General features: G+C 45.9%; 1 protein-coding gene across 1 annotated transcript in view; it reads left to right on the forward strand.

Annotated features, from left to right (window-relative positions):
* The first annotated feature begins 1,537 nt into the window (after positions 1-1,537).
* The window catches only part of ATP11C (ATPase phospholipid transporting 11C), a 119,089-nt gene continuing 100,498 nt past the window's right edge, over positions 1,538-20,128 (forward strand). Inside the window, exon 1 of the mRNA XM_037908068.2 lies at positions 1,538-2,083. Coding sequence (XP_037763996.1) covers positions 2,057-2,083 — 27 coding nt within the window. The 5' untranslated portion in view covers positions 1,538-2,056. The remainder of the gene's footprint in view (positions 2,084-20,128) is intronic.

The following is a 20,128-nucleotide window of genomic DNA, read 5'->3' on the forward strand; positions in this document are numbered from 1 at the left end:
AAAAAAGTTACAGTTGCAAACGCAAGCACTCAGAATTTAGGAAATGCTAGAACTATGTTTGCCTGAGCAACCTTGCTTTGGCTTCCTTGTATATCCATTATGATACAGTCTTTAATTACATGAGCCCATACCATTTTCCCACCGGGCCCTACACTCTGCATTTGTACACAATATTATTATAGTTTATATTTTTACCAATAAGGGCATAACAAATAACTAGAGGGCTTGATCCTGCCATCCTTTACTCACATAACAATACTATCATCATATAGCACTTTTCAGCAGTAGATCTCAAAGCAGGCCCCTATCGTTATCTCCCTTTGATTGAGGCAGAGAGAGGAAAAGTGACCTGCTCAAATTCACCCACCAGGCCAGAGCCAGCAGTTAGAAACCAAGCTACCCTGACTGTGCTCTAACCACTAGGCCATACTGATAGCACAGTAAAGCCTCAGCGTTACAAACACCTCAGGAATGGAGGTAAGGTGACCAGATGTCCCGATTTTATAGTGACAGTCCTGATTTTTGGGTCTTTTTCTGATATAGGCTCCTATTACCCCCCACCCCCCTCCCGATTTTTCACATTTGCTGTCTGGTCACCTTAAATGGAGGCTGGTTGTAAACTCTGGAGAAAACATTCTGGTGGTTCTTTCAAAAGTTTACAACTGAACACTGAATAAATACAGCTTTGAAACTTTACTATGAAGAAGAAAAATGCTGCTTTCCCTTTTTTTAACAAGTTTACATTTAACACAGCACTGTGCTGTATTTGTTGTGTGCGTGTGTGTGCATGCTGCTGCCCACTTGTGTACTTCTGGTTCCAAATGAGGTGTGTGATTGACCAGGCAGTTTGTAAATCTGACTCTGAGGTTCTACTGTACTTAAGTATATGAAGAACACAGAACAGTTTACTTCTGGTAGTATTTTGCTATTTCCTGTAATCTTTCCACTTTTTTGGATATTGCTGTGTCTCTTAATATCCAATAGTCGATACAAGGGTTTGGCATGCCACGTCAGTCCAGCTGTGCTCAATAGATGAATAATTTGTACCCAGGAGTGTAGGCCCTCCAGGGGCATCCCTTGTGCGAGCAAAGACAGCCGGTGGTGGCCCTAGACCTGCAAAGCAGTCCAGGAACCACGTGTCCATGCTGACCGGAGTGAGGTTGCCAACATAGACGGTTACAATAGGGGAAAATAAAGGATGAAGTTGGTTTATTTGTATTTATTTTTAAAATAATCCCAAACTCAGGCGATCTGGCGGCTGCCCTTGCCCTGCGGCAGCTGCTGCGTGTTCTCCCGCGGCATCAGCTCTCCTGGCTAGCACGTTTAGAAACCATATTTCAACCCCGCCCCAGGGCTTAGCTGGAGCCGTGGGCGGCGCAGCCGCTGCTCTCGGGCTGGTGGGGAGTACTACACATCCCAGGCTGCTCGAGGGAAGGTCCCGCCCCCCCCCCCCGAGAACCCAGCCAGACAAAAGCTATAGGGGGAGGCGCGCTTACTTAGCAAGAGAAAGTGGAAGTAAGCGGGGAGGGGTGGCTGGGCGCAGGGGCGAAGCGAGGGGGGGCTCGGAGGCGCGTTCAGCGCAGGAAGCGGCTTGCGCGCCCTGAGCCTTGGAGAGGTTGGGGGCGCTGCGCCCTAGCGCACGGCCCCCTCCCCAGCTCAGGCAGCGGGGCCCCGGGGTGGCATCCAGTGCCGCCGCCGCTGCTGGCGGGAGGGGGGGAGAAGCCGCTCAGTCCCCGGGGCCGTCTCCGCGCCCTGGAGCCGAGCCGGTGGGCGGGGAGGGAGCCCAAGCGCGGCGCCCGGCGCAGCCTGGCGATGGTGCCCGCCTCCCGGCGGCGGCGCCCCGGGGGAGCCTAGCGGCGGCGCCCCGGCAGGCGAAGGAGAGCCCCCGGCGCGGGGCGGCAATGCGCCTGGGAGCTGGGCGCCGGTGACCGTGGTGGGGCGCGGGGAGGTGGGAAGCTCGTGGCCGGCCCTGGCGCTGCTCCGCCCGCCGCAGTGGTTTCCTGCCGGGGCTTGTACTATCCGGCTGCCTGACTCCCTGAGCCGCCTCCGCCTCGCAATGTTGCGCTGGAGCATTAATCGCTTTGTAAGTACCCCCCTCCCCCCCCATGTTCTCTGGCTGGTGCTCGCTGTTCAGAGGCGCAGCGGGGCAGGGACCGCTTCTGGGGCGCATGCCCCCCCCCCCAACCCTCGGGGCCCGCTGCAGTGGCGGGAAGGCACCTGGCAACATCGCAGCTCAGGGGCTGATCAGGCAACCCCCTTCGCCAGTCCCCGCAGTGAAATGAAATGAAGGCACTGGGCATTGCCCCAGATTAGGGGCTGATCGCATGTCTCCTTCTCCAGCCCCTCAAATGCGGTCCCGCCAAGGGACAGTGCATGTCCTCAGCCCAGGAGCTGATAGCCCCTCCAGATGCACCAAACTGAAGGCACGGTGCAGGATGGAAAAAACAACAAAAACCAGGTTGCTCTGCCTTCCCCCTAAATGCTGATTGTAGCCTACCAGGCTCCATGGTGGGATTGGCAGGTGAATAATTCCTCCTGATCCTGCAGAAATAATGACCAAAATCTGGCTTTTGATTGTCTGTGCCATCTCTGTCTTTTGTTGCCTCTGTCAGAAGCAAATGGTCACCTCCAGTGATCACTGACACTGAATACAAAGGCTTAATAAAGGGACTTTTCTGCATCTCTTTGAGGCTATGCCTGCAGGTATCATGGGGCTAATGGCAGTAGGAACCAAGGCAACTGCCTAATGTGTGCATATGCTGTACATCCACTTTACAGGGCAGGCAAAAGGAGCTGAAGCTGTCCGGAATGGGAAACCTGTTTTAAGCAACCTCCCCTCAAACCAGCAAAAATCGGTTTCCTGGTAGTGGAGGAATTTAAAGATCAGAGAAAATTGTACCAGGAACCTTGGAGATAATTTACATGGTCATGTAAAACAGGGACTTGCCTTTTGGAGGTGGCCCTTAGCCGATGTTCTACTGTGTGTGTCTCTGGTGGTGATCTAGGAATGTGGACGAGGATGCTGCAGGGGGGCATAGCTTTTCCTCCAGGCACACCACTGCCTGGTGTCAGGAGCAAAGTTTCAGAAGCTTGCAACAGAACCTCGAGCATACCCGTGCTTGCGCACAAAAGAAACAGGGGTTACATTTACATGAAATGTAAAAACAGAGTGCTGAACTCAAAAGTCAGTAAATTTGGAGCCAGTTTGCTAGAATACAGAGTAACACTAGAGCAAATTAGCCTTTGCAAGCTGTTAGACCAGGTGGTTGTTTTTTTTTTTTGCAACAGCTGTTCCTTTCTGCAGAGTACAAATCCGTTATTACTTACACTCTGAAGTTGTGGGCAATTGGATTGTAATTCTTCCAGGGATGAGAAAAGGACCTGAACTGGACACTATTTAAATCTTTATGGAAGAAAATTTCTGAGTAGCTAACCGTTTACAATACCTGATGTAAAGATCTGTTCAGGGTCTAGGGTGTTGTGTTTTTTTTGTTTTTTACAGTTTACTTGTTACGGAAACGTTTAGAAGCTATATTTAGATGAAATCTTTCCTTGAATATTGTGAATATTTGCTTATCTTTGACAGAATTTCTATTGTTTTCTTGTTTTGGAACCCTGTAAAAGCCGTTTACATCTGGCTAAAAGTTCTGCGTCACTATTTCATGTTTTTCAGCATTAGATTGTCCTAGAATAACAAATAATACCAATTGAACTTTGTTATAGAGGCAGCATGGTTTAAAGACTTGTACAGGAAAAAATATTAGAAATGTGTAGTTACAAAATGAAACATTTGAAAGCTAAGAAATACTAAGTTAATGTTACAGTGGGATTGGCGGAGGTGCGGGGGGGAAATGGGGTGTTCACATGTCTGTGTGGAAATGTGTGGCAAAGGTTCTTTGGCAAATCTGAATTTTGACCCAGTATGCCCACCTCCTGTTGGAATTTATGATTTCCTTGTTTACATTGGTATCTGATAGGGTAACATGATGTGCTCAATGTTATGTTGTGTGGCTTGCGTGTACTTTCAGAAGCAAGGTGAGCATGTATCATAATCTCTTATTTTTTGAAGTGTATTGGGGTGACAATGTGGGGTATTACAACCCCTGCATATATGGGAGGTCTGATGTAGATTGTGCTGCCTTGTTTATATCAAAGGAGTTGATGGGGGAGAGGGCTGTTTCTGGACTGAGTATTGAGGATGACAGATGACGTGTTCGTGCTGGGGGGTTCACTGTCATTGTACCAGCGGCTGTTTCTTGCTCAGCAGCCTGTGTGTAGCGGGTGGGAGATATGCATTTTCAACACGGGGTTGAGAGGTTGTTTCATGTTGCAAATGCAGATCGGGTTTTCTTTGTTTGCAGTGTGGTGGCTCCTTGGGTCATTTTTCAGTGGTCAGTGGACCTCTGCTTAAGAGGAGAAACTGAGTGAGGCAGTTGAAGAAAATGCTGTTCTGTTTACTAGACACAGTCACAAAATGTGGACAATTTCCAGAAGAGAGGCTCTCTGGAAGTTCTCTGACCTACTACCCAGCTGCCCTCTCTGGGCCTGATTCACCATTGTCCTGCACCTTGTCTAGCCATTTACATTGGTGTAAAGAGGATGTGAAATGCTACCAAATCAAAACAGTAATATTTTGCATTTCCTGTATGCCACTATAAATTAATACACAATGTGCAGAAAGGGCAGTGCTGAATGGTTCCTTCAGTCAAAACTGTCTACACATACTCAGAAAGATTCTGCAAAGCTACCTCTGCAGGTGGGATAGGGACATTAAACATACAGAACCCTATTTAAAGGGCTCTGATTCACCCAAGTTTTAAAGGGGTGTTAATTTGTAGTTTCAGGATGGATGAGATTACGGGTTCAGAGTTAAGGTTGTTAGCAGGACCTGAACTGTGCATTTTTGTACTTTATAACAAGTCTTCATTACTTCATAGGAAAAAAGGTTTTAAAATAAGCGTTTCCGAGGTCATATTAAAAGCATGTCTGTTTTTTTTTTTAAAAAAAAACCCTTGTGCATTCCTAATATCTTGGTTCTTAAGACTGAAAGAATTTAATCAAATTTACTCCTTTTGCACCTAACGTGTTTTACACTCGGGACTTCATTCTGCTTTGCCAATGAAACTAAATCAGTGAGTTTCGCCTTCTAATTCTTCTTCAGTTGTGCAAGGCTGCAGTGTTTGCATTGCAAACATTAGTGCTTGTAAACAACAAAAATAAGCTGACTTCATTTGACTTAAAACAACAAAAACAATCTTTTTTTTTTTTTGAGGTTTTTTTTTTCATGTCTTTAATTATAGATAGGGTTAGCAAAATTCGATTTTTTTTTTTAAATAATTTTGATGGATAAGATCAACATTGGTTTAAATTTTCACAGTTGAGTGACATGGATTCTAAGCTTTTTTTCAGTTTTTATCAATGCATATTTTTACAGTGGTAGGAAATAAGTGTGGGTGTCAGACACTTATGTATTGACAGTAGTCGCTGAGATTCAAAAAGTTAGCCTTATAACCATTAAAACTCAAATTGTCAACATCACGTCAAAATATGTAAAGTAAATATCCTTAAATCAAACTCTAATAATTTCTCAAGGAGCATTTTTCTTAATGTGCCTATCTGGCAATTTCAGTTATCATTAATGAAATCTTTTTGTTGGTTTGTATGTGTACGGTGAAATTGACCTTTTACTGACAAAAATCTAATCCTTTCAAGCCTACTTATGGTCAGAGCGCACCAGTGTTCTTAAATGTATATGTTCCTCATCTGTGTCCAGATTTGGGGTCTGAATCTGAACAGTTGTCACTACTAAGCTTTGACAGACCCTGTCTCATCTGTAAAAGCAGTTAGCTACTGATAATCCCAGTAGCGTGGATATACATCTTAATTTAAAGCAGTTGTAAAGGTGCCAGCCAATAGGTCTGGTAAGTATGTCTTGTCTCCAGATATAATGACAGGTTTCAGAGTAGCAGCTGTGTTAGTCTGTATTCGCAAAAAGAAAAGGAGTACTTGTGGCACCTTAGAGACTAATAAATTTATTTGAGCATAAGCTTTCGTGATGAAGTGAGCTGTAGCTCACGAAAGCTTATGCTCAAATAAATTGGTTAGTCTCTGAGGTGCCACAAGTACTCCTTTTCTTTTTGTCTCCAAATAGTATGTTAAAGACCTTCAGTACCAATGAACCTGCTTTGAGCTTTTCATTGTGATCTCATTACTTGGGCTGAATTTTGTAATTGCTCGTTTTTCCTGTGCAGCAGTCATTGTGTGGAGCCCAGAGTGTTATCATTATTACAGTAGACAGTCAGTTTATTTAGGAGTGTAATTTCTAGCACAGTGCAGAGCTAACAGAACCGATTGGGATTACGTCGGGGTTTATATTTTTATACATGTTTTATTGTGGGAGAACTGAAGAACTTTTGGAGGCCAAATTATACCTCTCAGCTATAGGTTACTTAGTTAGAAGCATAAAATTGTTCCAAAGTTGTTGCTGTTGAATCACTGGACTTAATTATGTTTGAGGGAGAGTTGAGGGCTATATTTGAGGCAGTGGTTTGACTAAGGTTTTGACTGAAGCATGGTCATAACACAGCAGCTCTGAAACTAATAATGGCTAGTCAGCCTGAACACAACTCCCAACGCTCCTACAGATACCTACAGATACTGATACAGATACTGTTCTCGACAGAAGCCTTTTCACTTCAGAACTGTAATCTCAGGCAAACGCCGCAAAAGAAGAAAAGAAATCCTCATAGCTGGCCTGAATGTTCCATAAGGGCTAACCAATTACATAAAAATTCCCCTGGAGTGCGGGGGAGGGAGGGAATGCTTTGAGTTGAATTCTGCTGCTGCAGATGGGATACTTCTTCCAGAAGAAGTTTTCTTGATGTGGCCAAACAACAAAAACGTTGAACAAGCAGAGAAATATTCCTAGATTTGGCACAAGACTGAGTTAAATTCAAGTAAGGGTCTGGGAGATGTATTTCAATGCATTGCAACTAGAGCCAACAGCTTTGTCTTTGAAATGTTAGTGGTGACCACCGACCGTATTTTCTATTGCACAATGAAGTTAACCCAATGTCTCAGGCACAAATATAAAATAGACTACAAAAGTGTGGACACTAGCCATTATTATTTTCAGTGCTGCTGTGTTAAGGCCACGCTTCGGTCAAAACCTTAGTCAAACCAGTGCCTCAAATATAGCCCTCAACTCTCCCTCAAACATAATTAAGTCCAGTGATTCAATAGCAACATCTTTGGAACAATTTTACACTTCTGACCAAGAGACCTATAGCTGAGAGGTATAATTTGGCCTCCAGAAGTTCTTCAATACACGTGCATAAAAATATAAACCCCGATGTAATCCCAATCGGTTAGCTCTGCACTGTGCTGGAAATTACACTCCTAAATAAACGGGCACAATCTACTGCAATAATGCTCAGACTCTGTGCTTCACCCAGTTACTGCAGCACAGGGTCTACCCCTGCATTGTCACTGGCGGCTAACTTCTACACATTTGTCGTGTTTGTAATTTTTACCAAATAAATATTGTAAAGCACTATTGAGCATTCTTTCGCTCTTCTGTGACCCAAACAAAAAAATCAGAATGTCTAGACTATTGACAACATTAAAGATTAAAAAAACCCCGACCTCCTCCTCTTCCCCCCCCCCCCCTTGTGTGCCTCCCTATGCCACCTTTAAAATACACTCCGTGCGACATCTTCCAGGGATACTGAGATTCACCATCCTTAAGGACAGACTCTAATCTCTCCGACAGAGTGAATTTTTCATGAGTGCAACGAGTTAAATTTTTATAAAACAATCTTAGCATGGTCTTGTTTTTAGTGCTTAGATTTAGGCAGTGTTAGCCGCAGCACTGGAGGATGCCTCAGGCTGCTCTGCAACCTCCAGCCTGAAATGACTGGAAGCTTCCTCTAAAGCACAAGGGGGGAAAAGAATGATTGAAAAACCTGGAATGGAATTTTCTGAGCCCCAAGCCAAGCAGGTCAGAGAAACGTACAAGGTACCTACCAGCTGGAAGCTAAACCTACTAGTTAGAGGCAGGTGTGAAAGATAAAGGGAGGAGAGGCCCCACCAGGGGTAGTGCCGTGGTGAGGCACCAGGTGTTGGGAAGGGTCTGGAGGCTGGAGTTTCTGCCAGGAAGATGTCCCTGGGCTCTGATTGTGGGGACCTTCTCCATGTGCTGACTCAGCTTCTGGCTAGAAGGTGTGAGACAAATTTTAAAGCTCCACCACTACCCCCAGGTGCTGAAAAGATGAAGGCGCTTTCTGTATTCACTCCCGGTCTTCCCCACAGAGAAGGGGTTGAGAGTGGAGACCGGCTTCCTGGCTGCCGCTTTGCTGGGCGGGGGTAGGGAGGTGGTGGTGGTCTGCCACTTTGTCTCCCAGCCGTCTTTCCTTTTGGGTTATCCTACACTATGCAGCCGATGAAGTGAGCTGTAGCGCACGAAAGCTTATGCTCAAATAAATTTGTTAGTCTCTAAGGTGCCACAAGTCCTCCTTTTCTTTTTGCCTACACTATGAGTAATTCCTGTATTTGCTACTGCTTTCAGTTTTGCCGAGTGGTAACAGCATGAAACTGATTCTCTTGAGTCCCAGGATTCCAAATAGTAGCAGTGCAACTGGCTGGAGCCTTGCTAGTTTACTCTGCTTGGCTAAGCAATGAGCAGCAGCAGAGACACTGGAACTGTCGGTGTAGGCTCAGGAAGGCAGCATGGCCATAAGAGGGAGAAACATTGAAAAATAAAAGCCTTGGGCTGCATTGTTCTTCTGAGGTTCTGGCTGCAGCCAAATGGAGTCCCTATTAAGGAGTGCCCAGGGTTGCCAGACCTGGTGTGGAGGTGCTGGGCTTCTGCCTGGGTGTGCCTCAGGGATCCCAGCAGATCGCCTAGATTTGGAGGCAGGTCCTATAGCCTATTCCTGGAGGGAGCAACATGTGGGGATCTCTGCAAAGAGATCTTCAGAGAGACTCCTCTTCCAGTGCCCCATCCTGTGGGTTCTGGAAATGTTGGTCTTTGAAGAGACTTGCACGTCATGGCAGCAGCACTGCAGAAAAATTCAGTACCACAATTAAAATGGGTGGAAGATTGTCTGACATGAGGACAAAGCTACTCTGACAGACGCTGTCACTTCTCAACTAGATGGCTTCTGCCAGAGGCTCATAAATGGCAATGAATATTAAAACCCCATTTTCACATGCATCTCACAGCTTATATATAACAAGTGTTTCTTCCCTTATCAACAATGAGATTGATTATTGAACTTGGCTCAGTTTTCTTCCTGTAGATGTATTCTTATGTAAGGTTTAAAAAGAATGGGAGGAAATTAACTACCAGTAGTGGGAGAGGGTACAGTCAGAATACGTCGTTTATTTTGGAGCTGTTCCACAACTCTGCCTACATGCACGTAGAAGATTTCAGGATTCTGATCTTCATTTCATAAATGTAAATTTAAAGTGATTTTGCTGAAGTCAATGACTTCACCTTTGGTAGTAAGATCAGAATTGGGCCCAGTACATGGAGGAATCAGATGCACGTAGTTGTTAATCTACTTTAAGGGATACAGCCAGCTTGAAATATAATCTGTTAAAAGATTTCAGAGGAGCAGCCGTGTTAGTCTGTATCCGCAAAAAGAATAGGAGGACTTGTGGCACCTTAGAGACTAACCAATTTATTTGAGCATAAGCTTTCGTGAGCTACATGCATCCAATGAAGTGAGCTGTAGCTCACGAAAGCTTATGCTCAGATAAATTTGTTAGTCTCTAAGGTGCCACAAGTCCTCCTTTCCTTAACCCGTTAAAAGTAGCTTCCAGTACTACACTGGAGTCTCCCTAGGAATGTTTTGTGGTCTTGCAATCATATTCTTCTTAAAATTCATGTTGCTATGAGAAAAGCCACAGAAACAAAGTGGGAAGGTGGCTGTCTATACAGTGAAGAGTGAAAATAACAAAGTGCTGTCAAATGGAAGAATTAGAGAAATATGTTTTGTTCTAAATGATAGTAATTTTAAGTGTTAGTGGTCTAAAAAAAGAATAGGAAGTGTCCTTTGAAACAAATTGGCTTCAGAGGGGGAGGGATAGCTCAGTGGTTTGAGCATTGGACTGCTAAACCCAGGGTTGTGAGTTCAATCCTTGAGGGAGCCATTTAGGGATATGGGGCAAAAATTTGGGATTGGTCCTGCTTTGAGCAGGGGGTTGGACTACATGACCTCCTGAGGTCCCTTCCAACTCTGATATTCTATGATTCTAGGTAGATTTACACCACTTGTAATCTCCTTGGACCATTCTCCATTGGACCATTCTCCTTTTATGGGCAAAACTTGTTCACCAGAGTCTTGAAATCAGTTAAGTCATTTGAATGAGTAAAATAAGCAAGACTGAGCCATTATCCAAATCAGATGACTTAAAATGAGCTAATGCTGCACAGTGGTTAGGCTTTTTCAGCCATGTCTCCTCCGAAGTCCTATAGCAATAACAGTGTGTTTTCCAGTCAAAGATATTACCTCACTCACCTTGTGTCTCTCTATCCTGTGACCAACAGAATATATACTTAGGTCGCTGTCTGATCTAATTGTCACAGGTGTAAACGTGGGCAAATTCCTTTGGCTTGAGTGTTGTTTTGAATTTACATCCTGCAAATGAAGCTGGAATCTGGCTCCTGAAGTTTTTCTTACCCTCCTTAAGAATGTGAAAGATCTAAAAGTGCGGAAGTTGGCATACACATTTTAAATCGGCTACCATTCGAATGGTGCTCGAATTACAAAATAAGTGGACAGTAATTTACAACCCCGGTTTATTTGGTCTTAAATTTCACTCCCCTGGACTTCCTGGGCATGTTACACTTTGCTGCAGTTGTGCTCTGAAGCTATTTCATTGTGTAATACCAAATGGATCGGTTTAGTTAAATCGCCTTCTTGGAGTTTTGTTAGTAGTTGTGAGGCTTACGTGTGGGACACTGAGCGCAGAGTTTGACCATCTTCACACCAGTGATACCATAATGTAAATCCCTTAACATCACTGGATCGTCTGTGGTCTGGGTTGGTGGGAAGAACCGTCTCTGTTATTTACTTTCAAAAACGTAGGAAAGAAATTCGTGTTTAGCGCTAAGATCTTCAAAGAGCCCACAGATTTCCTTCTGAGCCCGGGCTTTTATGTCCACATGTGCCTCTTTTTTATAGTTTAGATTCTTGTTGTTGTTGTTTTTAGAGTAATATTTGTGCCACTCAATCTAAAGCAGCAGCAAGCCCAACAGCTACCAACAAAACTTTCCTCCCCCCCCCCCCCCCCCCAAACATGCTCCTCTCAGCCCCTTCTGAAAAGCCTCAGTAAATAGGCCTTGAAGCATGCGCTGAAGGTCAGTCGACTTGAGCTATTTTGGGCGAAGGCAGAAGCATAGCTCTGTTAAGTTTTCTGCTGTCTTTCAGGTTAAAAGCCCATATGCTGTCTCATTGTCCGTACCTAGCAATAGATTATGTTCTAACAGATGTGTTTGTTTTCTGGATGCCATAATAATGAATGTCCAGGAGTGATGCACTGGTGGTTCTCTGGTATGTTGCGTGTCTTGCTCATCTTCAGCTGTCTCTTTTTATTGCCTTCTGATACCCTGTCGTTTATTTCTTTCTTCTTCCAATTTCCTCGCCTCCTCCCCTCTCATTCCCCTCTGCTTTCTATGTGCATATAACAGATGGGAATTTTCCTGGAACTCCATCTGATGTGTGATTCACAGCCAGGCTGGCTTCACTTTGTCCGCGCTAAGGAGTAAGCGAAGGTGGAGAGAGAGAAAATCAGGAATCCCTTTAAAAATAAAGGCAGTGGGGCACTCCAGGGTATGCATTATTGCACCACAAGATGACTTTTAGGGCTGCTGAAGGTAGGAGGCCAGTCAGAGCACCCTAGGCATGTAATGATGGCAAGGCAGGGCAGGGCAAGCACTACTTCATTGCTTTTTGGGAATGCAGCTTTAGGGCGTGGCTACATTTGCAGATGTAGAGAGCGGTTTGAGTTAAAGCAGACTTCGGAGAGCACAGTAGGGAAAGCGCTGCAGTCTGTCCACGCTGACCGCTTCAAGCCCACTGGCGTGGCCACATTTGCGGCACTTGCAGCGGCATTGGGAGCGGTGCATTATGGGCAGCTATCCCAGCATGCAAGTGACTGCAACGTGCTTTTCAAATGGGGGGAGGTGGGGTGGAGTGTGACAGGGAGTGTGTTGTGTGTATGTGGGGGGAGAGAGAGAGTGGGTTTTTTGGGGGGGCTGAGAGCATGTCAGCATGCTGTCTTGTAAGTTCAGACAGCAGCAGACCGCCCCTCTCCTCCCCTCACCCCCACCTCTCTCTCTCACACACAGCATTCCACAATAACGATTGCTTTGTCTCGGAGCAGATAAGCAGCCGCCCTCAGAAACGGAGCTTTCAAAGGGCATAGCTGCATTCCTGCAGGGATTCAAAAACAATGACAAGAGTGGCCACTTGACTTAAGGGGATTATGGGACGGTTCTGGAGGCTGATCAGAGGGCAGGAAGGCAACACCTCGTTCACACTGGTGCCGCAGCGCTCCAGCGAGGGCGCAGCAAACATTATTCTACTCGTGGAGGTGGGGTACCAACAGCGCTGTAGCCGCAGAGTCAGAGTGCTCTACGTGGGCCCGGGGCTCCTTTATTGCGCTGTAACTCGCAAGTGTAGCCACACCCTTAGTTAATTTGAGGTGGGAGGCAAAGTAAACCTGCACTTCAGATTAAAAGTGTAAGCATTCCAAGTCAGAGTATCTTAACGTAAACACATGCAATTGAATAGGCAGTGATGTGGTCATTTATGCGTTTGATTTTCAGAGGTCTTAACTTATAGTCAAGGGTTCATCTCAACTAAGCCCTGGTCTACACTACAAATGTATGATCAGTATAACTCCATTGCTCTAGACCCAGGAGTGATGCAGTTATACTGACCCAACTCCTGGTGTAGACCAGTGGCTCTCAAACTTTTTTACTGGTGATTCCTTTCACATAAAGAAAAGGAGGACTTGTGCCACCTTAGAGACTAACAAATTCATTTGAGCATAAGTTTTCGTGAGCTACAGCTCAAATGTGTTAGTCTCTAAGGTGCCACAAGTCCTCCTTTTCTTTTTGCGGATACAGACTAACACGGCTGCTACTCTGGAACCCTTTCAAATAGCAAGCATCTGCGTGCGACCCCCTCCCGCCCCCCCTTATAAATTAAAAACACTTTTTTTATATTCAACACCATTATAAATGCTGGAGGCATAGCGGGGTTAAGGGTGGAGGTTGACAGCTCGTGATCCCCCCCATGTAATAACCTTGCAACCCCCTGAGTGGTCCCGACCCCCGGTTTGAGAACCCCTGGGATAGACACTCTCCTCGATGACGTAGCTACTGCCTCTCAGGGAGGTGGAGTAGGGTTCCCCCAGCGGGAGAAGCTTTCCCATTGGCACAGGCAGCATCTTCCCTAAGTGCTACGGTGGCCCACTGCAGCACTGTAAGTGTAGACAAGCCCCTTATTCTCATGTCTTGTCTTCACGCTCTCCTAATTCTCAACTAAAAACCAAACCAAAGTTCAGGTAAAAGTTTTGCAACAGCTGAACGTTGCAACTTCAGACTTTGCATGTGGCAGACCTTCAGCAGAGGAGAGTCCCGTATTTCTCCCTCCCCCCCTTTTTTTTCTCTTTTTAAACTTCGCTTTAGAATTACTGCACATACATAAAAGCAAGTAAACACTACAGGGTTTTAATTTAATTATTCCCTCTGCTGGTGTGGATTTGCATAACTCTGCACTGGGCCAAATTATGTAGTCCTTACGCAAGCAAACTGCCCTTTGACTTTGGTGGCTCTCTTGCTGGAGTAGGGAATGTTGTATTTGGGTATAGCCATTGGTTCCCAATGGCATTTTTGTGTGTGTGAAGCCCCCTCTTCCATAGGTTTCAATCCCATCCTTCCCTCCACAACTTGCCCCATACCTTGCCATACGTGGTATGGTTACTGTCCCTTCCCCCCCCGTTTATGCATTTTCTCCATGTTCATTTTTTTTTCAGTCACTGCTGTTTGAGGGGTGTGGAGAGAAGAAAAGGCATCAATTGTGTCCGTGAGGCTGGGAGAATTACGTGTTCTTGTGGCTGAGTTAGCACCACAAGAGGGACAAAGTTCTGTGTTGTTTTTCATACCTCACTCCTCACCATAGTATCTGAGTGTTTTTCAGAAGCATGTTAAGCAACATGATTAATGTTTGTCATGTACGTATTCTCTTATCCTCTTCCCCAGGAGGTGAAATGTGTGCAGGAGAGTGTCCTGGTTTGGATATTATAGTAATGTTGAAGTAAAAAGAAAACGGTACAGAGTTTAAGCACAGAAGTTTCTGGTTATCCGGGAATAAGGTACAGATTATCAAGGGGTGTGAAGTTCGGTTTAGGAACGGATGGCGTAAGGAATACATAATCTGCAATCTCCCCGCTTGGGGGTAAAAGTTTAACGGGTCAAAGTACAGACATTGAGATATGGGAGTATGTTGTTCATATAATGGCTATGTTCAGGTGTGGAATATAGTGAGCGGATACGATGATGAGGATGGATTTACCCTCATTTGGTGGGATTTAATGTTCAGTGAATTTATGGTTCCAGTTCATATGGTCCAATGGAAAAAGTCTCTCAGTCCCTTTCCCATAGTTGATGCACGATGTCGTACAGGCTCACACCTCCTGATGCTGTCGGTGGCCGGTGATGTGTTCGATGTAGATGTCCCTGGACCATCGGATGGCGTCCGAGACCATGAGGCGCCGCATGAGCTGTGCGTAGCGTCGACCCATCCCACAGGTCCGCAGGACGCACTCGTTGCAGGGGTCCCAAGCGCCAGGGCTCCGACGATCGGGGCATCCATCTGCACCTCGTAGCCCTTCGCTCTCAGGGTGTCGGCCAGGGGGGGCGTATTTTTCCAGCTTACTAGCTCGGGCTTCGCGGAAGGCCGGGGTCCTGTTCTCAAAGGAGACCGTGACGTCGACGAGGATGATCTTTTTCTGGGCCTCGTCGGTGACTACCACGTCAGGTCGCAACTCGCTGTCAGTACTGGGGATTGCGCAGTTCACGGCGACCTTGCCCAGGCGCGGTGCGATGGCTTCCACCAGGCGGTTCTGGATGGCGTTGTGGCTCACCTGCCAGGCTCTGGAGTGGGCTACTATAAAGTAACACACACACACACACACACACATTGCTATACGTGTTAGTGCAGATGAGGTCAAAGAAAAGCGCTTTGCACTCAGCGTGGAAGGTGATGAGGTTTGTGATACTCCTTAGTTCAGCAGCCCAGTGGCCCAAGCCTTCAGCCATGGATGTGCACAAGAACTGCTCCCACGCAGCCAGCTGCATTAGGAGCAGCTGCAGGGCTGGAGTCAAGCAGATAACTCTGAAGCATATTTCGGTTGGGTGGGGTAGAGCTGCAATCAAGCAGCTTTCCCCCACCCCCCCTCTTTTCTCTGTATCTTGCCCCCTCAGGACTTGTCTGACATTCCCAGGTTCGGAAACAATACCCTGCGCCGTTTAAACACAAACTTTAACAGATACTGGGCCAAACTGGAGGTTACATAGTGGAATCAAGAGTGTAATGTGAGCAGAATTTGGTCCACACAATGGGCAGTGCTATTAACCCTTTGCATTTCAGGACTTTTATCTGCAAGCTTGCATGAATGTAGCTTCTTGTTTTTAATTTATATGCAGTACTACACGCAGCACTAAATTAAACGAACATTATTACAGTTGCAAAGTCAGAAGGTTGGGAAATGTCAGATTTAAGGCTGCCTGCTTTAATTCGGTCCCCTTGTGCATCTGCTTTCTGAGACTGTCTTTAATTACATGATCGCATGCTATTTTATTGACAGCCTCATTTAGTGCACAGGATGGACTGTGCTCGCGTAAATGAAAAACTGTTCAATATGTTGCTTTCTCATTGTTCAGTGTGTGGCCCTAGGACTTGTCTACTGCACAGTGTTCTAACCCTGCCCTGAAGGCAGAATTAATAATTTCCTATGGGCTTTTCTATGTTGCTCATGACCACATTAGTGGATTTATTTTCACAACCCCTCGGTGAGGTGAGGGGATGCTGTTATCCTCATTTTACAGAGGGGGGGCCAAGTCACAGAGAGATTAGGGGAACACTTTTACTAATTTTAGATGCCTAACTTGACATGACTAGGACCGGATTTTTCACAGTCCTTAGTTTTATGTAGCATGTTATACGTTCAGAGCAGAGCTCCCCTTGAGTGGCAGCTGTGAGCTCTCCGCACTTAAGGGTCTCAAGTTGGGCAGCCAGAAACTGAGGAATATGCTGTGACAGCAACAACCTGTCAAAAGTTTGGTTTTAGTGACGTACTTGTCTAGCATCACCTAGGAACTCTGGGTCAGAGGCAGGGATAGAATCAGATTCTCCAGAGTAGCGTTCAGCTACTTCCTGCATTCCCTGCCTCGTTTATTACACATCTTCCAATTTCTGCAGCAAATGAGGCAGGGATCCTCGAGAAAACCTTTTCTTTTACTATACATTCCTAATTCATTTTGAGAGCAGGTCTGTCCTGTGCATTAAATGAGGCAGGAGTCTGTGGAAAAAATATTATGTGATCACGTAATTCAAGATTGTACCGTAGTGCATACGCACAAGGAGTCTGAATTAAGGTTGCACGGGCAACCTTAATTTGGCATATCCTAATTTCTGAGTGCTTGACTTTGCAACCTTAATAATGTTCTTTTAATGTAGTCTTTTGGGTAATTCCCTAGGGATTATTTTTTTTAAATAAGCAAGCTGAAAAAACAGAAATTCTGTCATGTGACATCATATTGACATCCATATAGGACATCAGCAGGGTTGTAACGTGTTTTGCTACTGGGTTTCACGGGTATTTGCTGACAGCAGAGGAATGGTGAGACTCTGGAATCTTGGGTTCCATCCTGGGCTTTGGAGGTGCGTTCTAGTGGGCACAGACTCTTCCTCTGATTTCCCCCAGGCTTGACCGCCTTCTGCCCTGTCCCCACAAACTCATCCTGTCCCTGTTCTGTCTCTTTCTCATCCTTGGCTCCCCTCACAGTCCCATTCTCCTTGCCTAGCCAATCGCCGCTCGTCAGGGTTCTCATCTTCGCCCCCGTCTTCTTGCTCAACCACTCCATGACTCATCAGGTTGTCTGTCCACTCCTTTCCATCTCCCCAGTCTGGCTCTTGCTCACTCTGTATTTCAGTTGGATGGCTTACTCCTCCACGCTGCCTGGGCGCCAGCAGAGAGGTCATTGAGAGTACTGGAGAGACAGGACCCCAGCTCTCAATTCATGTGCATGGCCCCACCCTGGCTGGGAGTGTTACAGGGAAGGTCCTTTTGTACGCCTGTAGGTGTGTGCTGGGGCATGCTCCGTCACCCTGTGGGGATTGTGCACGTGTAGTCTGATCAGCCTCAGGGGTTTTGAGGTGCGGGTACATGATCCAGGGGATGTGGCGATTTCAGCTGCTAAATTCTAAGAAGTTGCAAACTACATTCCTCCCCCCCCCACCCCCCAACCGCTTTTCCCGCCTCCTCCAAATGAGACGATTATATGTTGGCTAAATTTCAGTGGATTCTTCTAGGACAGCAAAAGGCACATCCTTGGCATAAAAACAACAAGGAGGCCTGTGGCACCTTAAAGACTAACAGATTTATTTGAGCATAAGCTTTCGTGGGTAAAAACCCCGCTTCTTCAGATGCTACCCCCTGATACTTGTCATCCTTGGCATAAAGACTGTCTTCCTACCAGATTTTAAATATATGCTCTGAAGCATGGGGGGAAACCCTATGCTACTGGAAGGCACCTTTTCTTTTAACATTGCAAAACAGCCTGTTTTTCCTTAGCCTGATTATTTATTTAAATCAAAACCTGTTTTTCATTGTGGATCATCTGAAAAGTATGCGTTTTGCATTCCAAGGTCTGGGGTGGGGGGAAAACGGACCGGTTTCTTGCCTGGCAGGTTTTGCAAGTGGCTTAATCGGGTGAAAGAAATATAAAATTCTTCAGGGCCTTCTGCCCCCCTCCGCTGGGAGGTGTGGAGAGGGACAAGAAAGGAAAGGAGCAGAAAGGGGTTGTGGTAAAAGGCGCATGGTGAGCGCATGGAGAGGTGGCACGCTGGGGACCTGCGCAGGGAACCAGTGGGAGCATGATTCTGCCATGGGGATGGGTCAGGGCTAGTGCAGGGACTGGGCCTCCAAGGCTGTTCAATCCTGCCGCTCCTTTTAGGCAGGTGAGTGAAGGATTTCAAAGTAGGAAGGAAGTTGCTCCTTTAGTGAAGAGGTTGATGACAATCCATCTGCCACTAGGGGATTGTGTGTGTGTGTGTACCCATACATGTACACCTGTCTCCATGGCACTCACTTCCTCCTCTGCTACATGTCTGGTTTAAGAACACGGTGAGAAGCATGTGATGGAGGAGTCGTTGTAGCCAGGTATATGGTGTGCCTGCAGAAATATGGGGCTCCTGTTTCTCGTGCTCAGTCAAGTTTCCCAGTGCTGAATGTTTTTAAGCCATCGATTGGCCAACGATGAATGAATACTGACCTTGAGGATGTAACGTTTCTACCCTTTGACTATGTTAGGAAGGGCATTAGAGGTGCTAAGTTACAGTAGCAGTTTTGCATCCTCTTCATGTTTATCACAAAGACTTGAGAGGAGTCTTGAAAAACAATAAAACTGAAGAGCTAGTTTGCTGGTGTCTATTTATTTCTCCTCCCCTCCCTTAGGGTTCTTGAGGGTCAGTCAACAGCAGGGGTTTTCAACCTTTTTCTTCCTGAGCCCCTTCGTCGCCCACCCCCAACATGTTATAAAAGCTCCATGGCTGACTTGTGGCACAACAATTGGTTTTCTGCATATAAAAGCCAGGCCTGGCGTTGGGAGGTAGCAAGCAGGGCAATTGCCTGGGGCCCCACGCCATGGGGGCCCGCAAAGCTAAAGGCTTTGGCTTCAGCCCCAGGTGGCAGGGCTCGGGGCCCCGGACTTCAGCCCCGAGTGGCGGGGCTATGGCTTTCTCCCTGGGCCCAGTGAGTCTAATACTGGTCCTGCTTGCAGCCCCCAGGCTGTGCCACTCACAGGCGTGCAGTGTAGCCAAAAAAACCCGTCCACCTCCAACGAGCGGTGTTTGTTTTGTCGGCAGGAGGGCGCTCCTGCCAACAAAGTGCTGTTCACGCCGGCACTTTTCATGGACAAAACATTTGTCTTTTGGGGTTGGTTGGTTTGTTTGTTTTTTAACACCTCTGAATGACAGATGTTTTGTTGTTCAGTTGTCAGTGTAGACAAAGCGTTAGAAGAGACCACCGGGGCAGTATTATAAATGTATGGTGTTTTCCTGGTACGGCCAGGTGTAGATGTTTGCAGCTAGATCTTTATAAAATAAGGTGCATATGCAATGTAATGCCTTCTTTGGTGTTTGAAATTGCTGTACTTTTTGCATGCAGTTGGTATTTGAATGTGCAAATACCAAGGGCGCCCAGGCCTTGCTTTATTAACTTCTCCACTTCTGTTTGTTATAACCTGCACATGCAGATCCAGTTGCAGGATTGGGGCTTTTGCATTCTTTGAAGATCAGTTTGTACATTTATTTATTTATTTCAAATTTAAAAGTGTGCTTTAGTGTGCTTTCTCTGCTTGTATCTGGGTTGTATTAAACCCCAACATAACTAACACGACTGGCATAAGGGGCACTGGATCTGATAAAACATAGGAATCCTACATAATTTAGTTTTCTCTTACAGAGTGATGTTGGATTCGATGATATTACTGCTGATGAAACCTGGATTTGTTTGCACCAGTAAGATCTCATTCTAATTAAGTAACAACACTAAGATCTCATCCAGTCCTTGTTAATGCATTCAGATCAGCCTGTAGTTTCTGGATCCATTCCCAGTACAATATAAGAAATCCAGATGCATTAGGAAGGATTAGATTGTAATGTAACTCTGTGGGAAACCTAGGTGTTAAGACCGCACTGGGACTAAATCTGCTTCTGACAAACTGGCTTAGTAAAGATTTGTAGCTCTGGCTTTGTTTAAGGTGACCTGTAGAAAGAAAAGATAACATTAGCAATGTATTTTACAAAACATCTTTCCTATATTGTATTAA

Source organism: Chelonia mydas, chromosome 9, assembly GCF_015237465.2.
Source record: "Chelonia mydas isolate rCheMyd1 chromosome 9, rCheMyd1.pri.v2, whole genome shotgun sequence".
In the NCBI taxonomy this organism is placed as follows: domain Eukaryota; kingdom Metazoa; phylum Chordata; order Testudines; family Cheloniidae; genus Chelonia; species Chelonia mydas.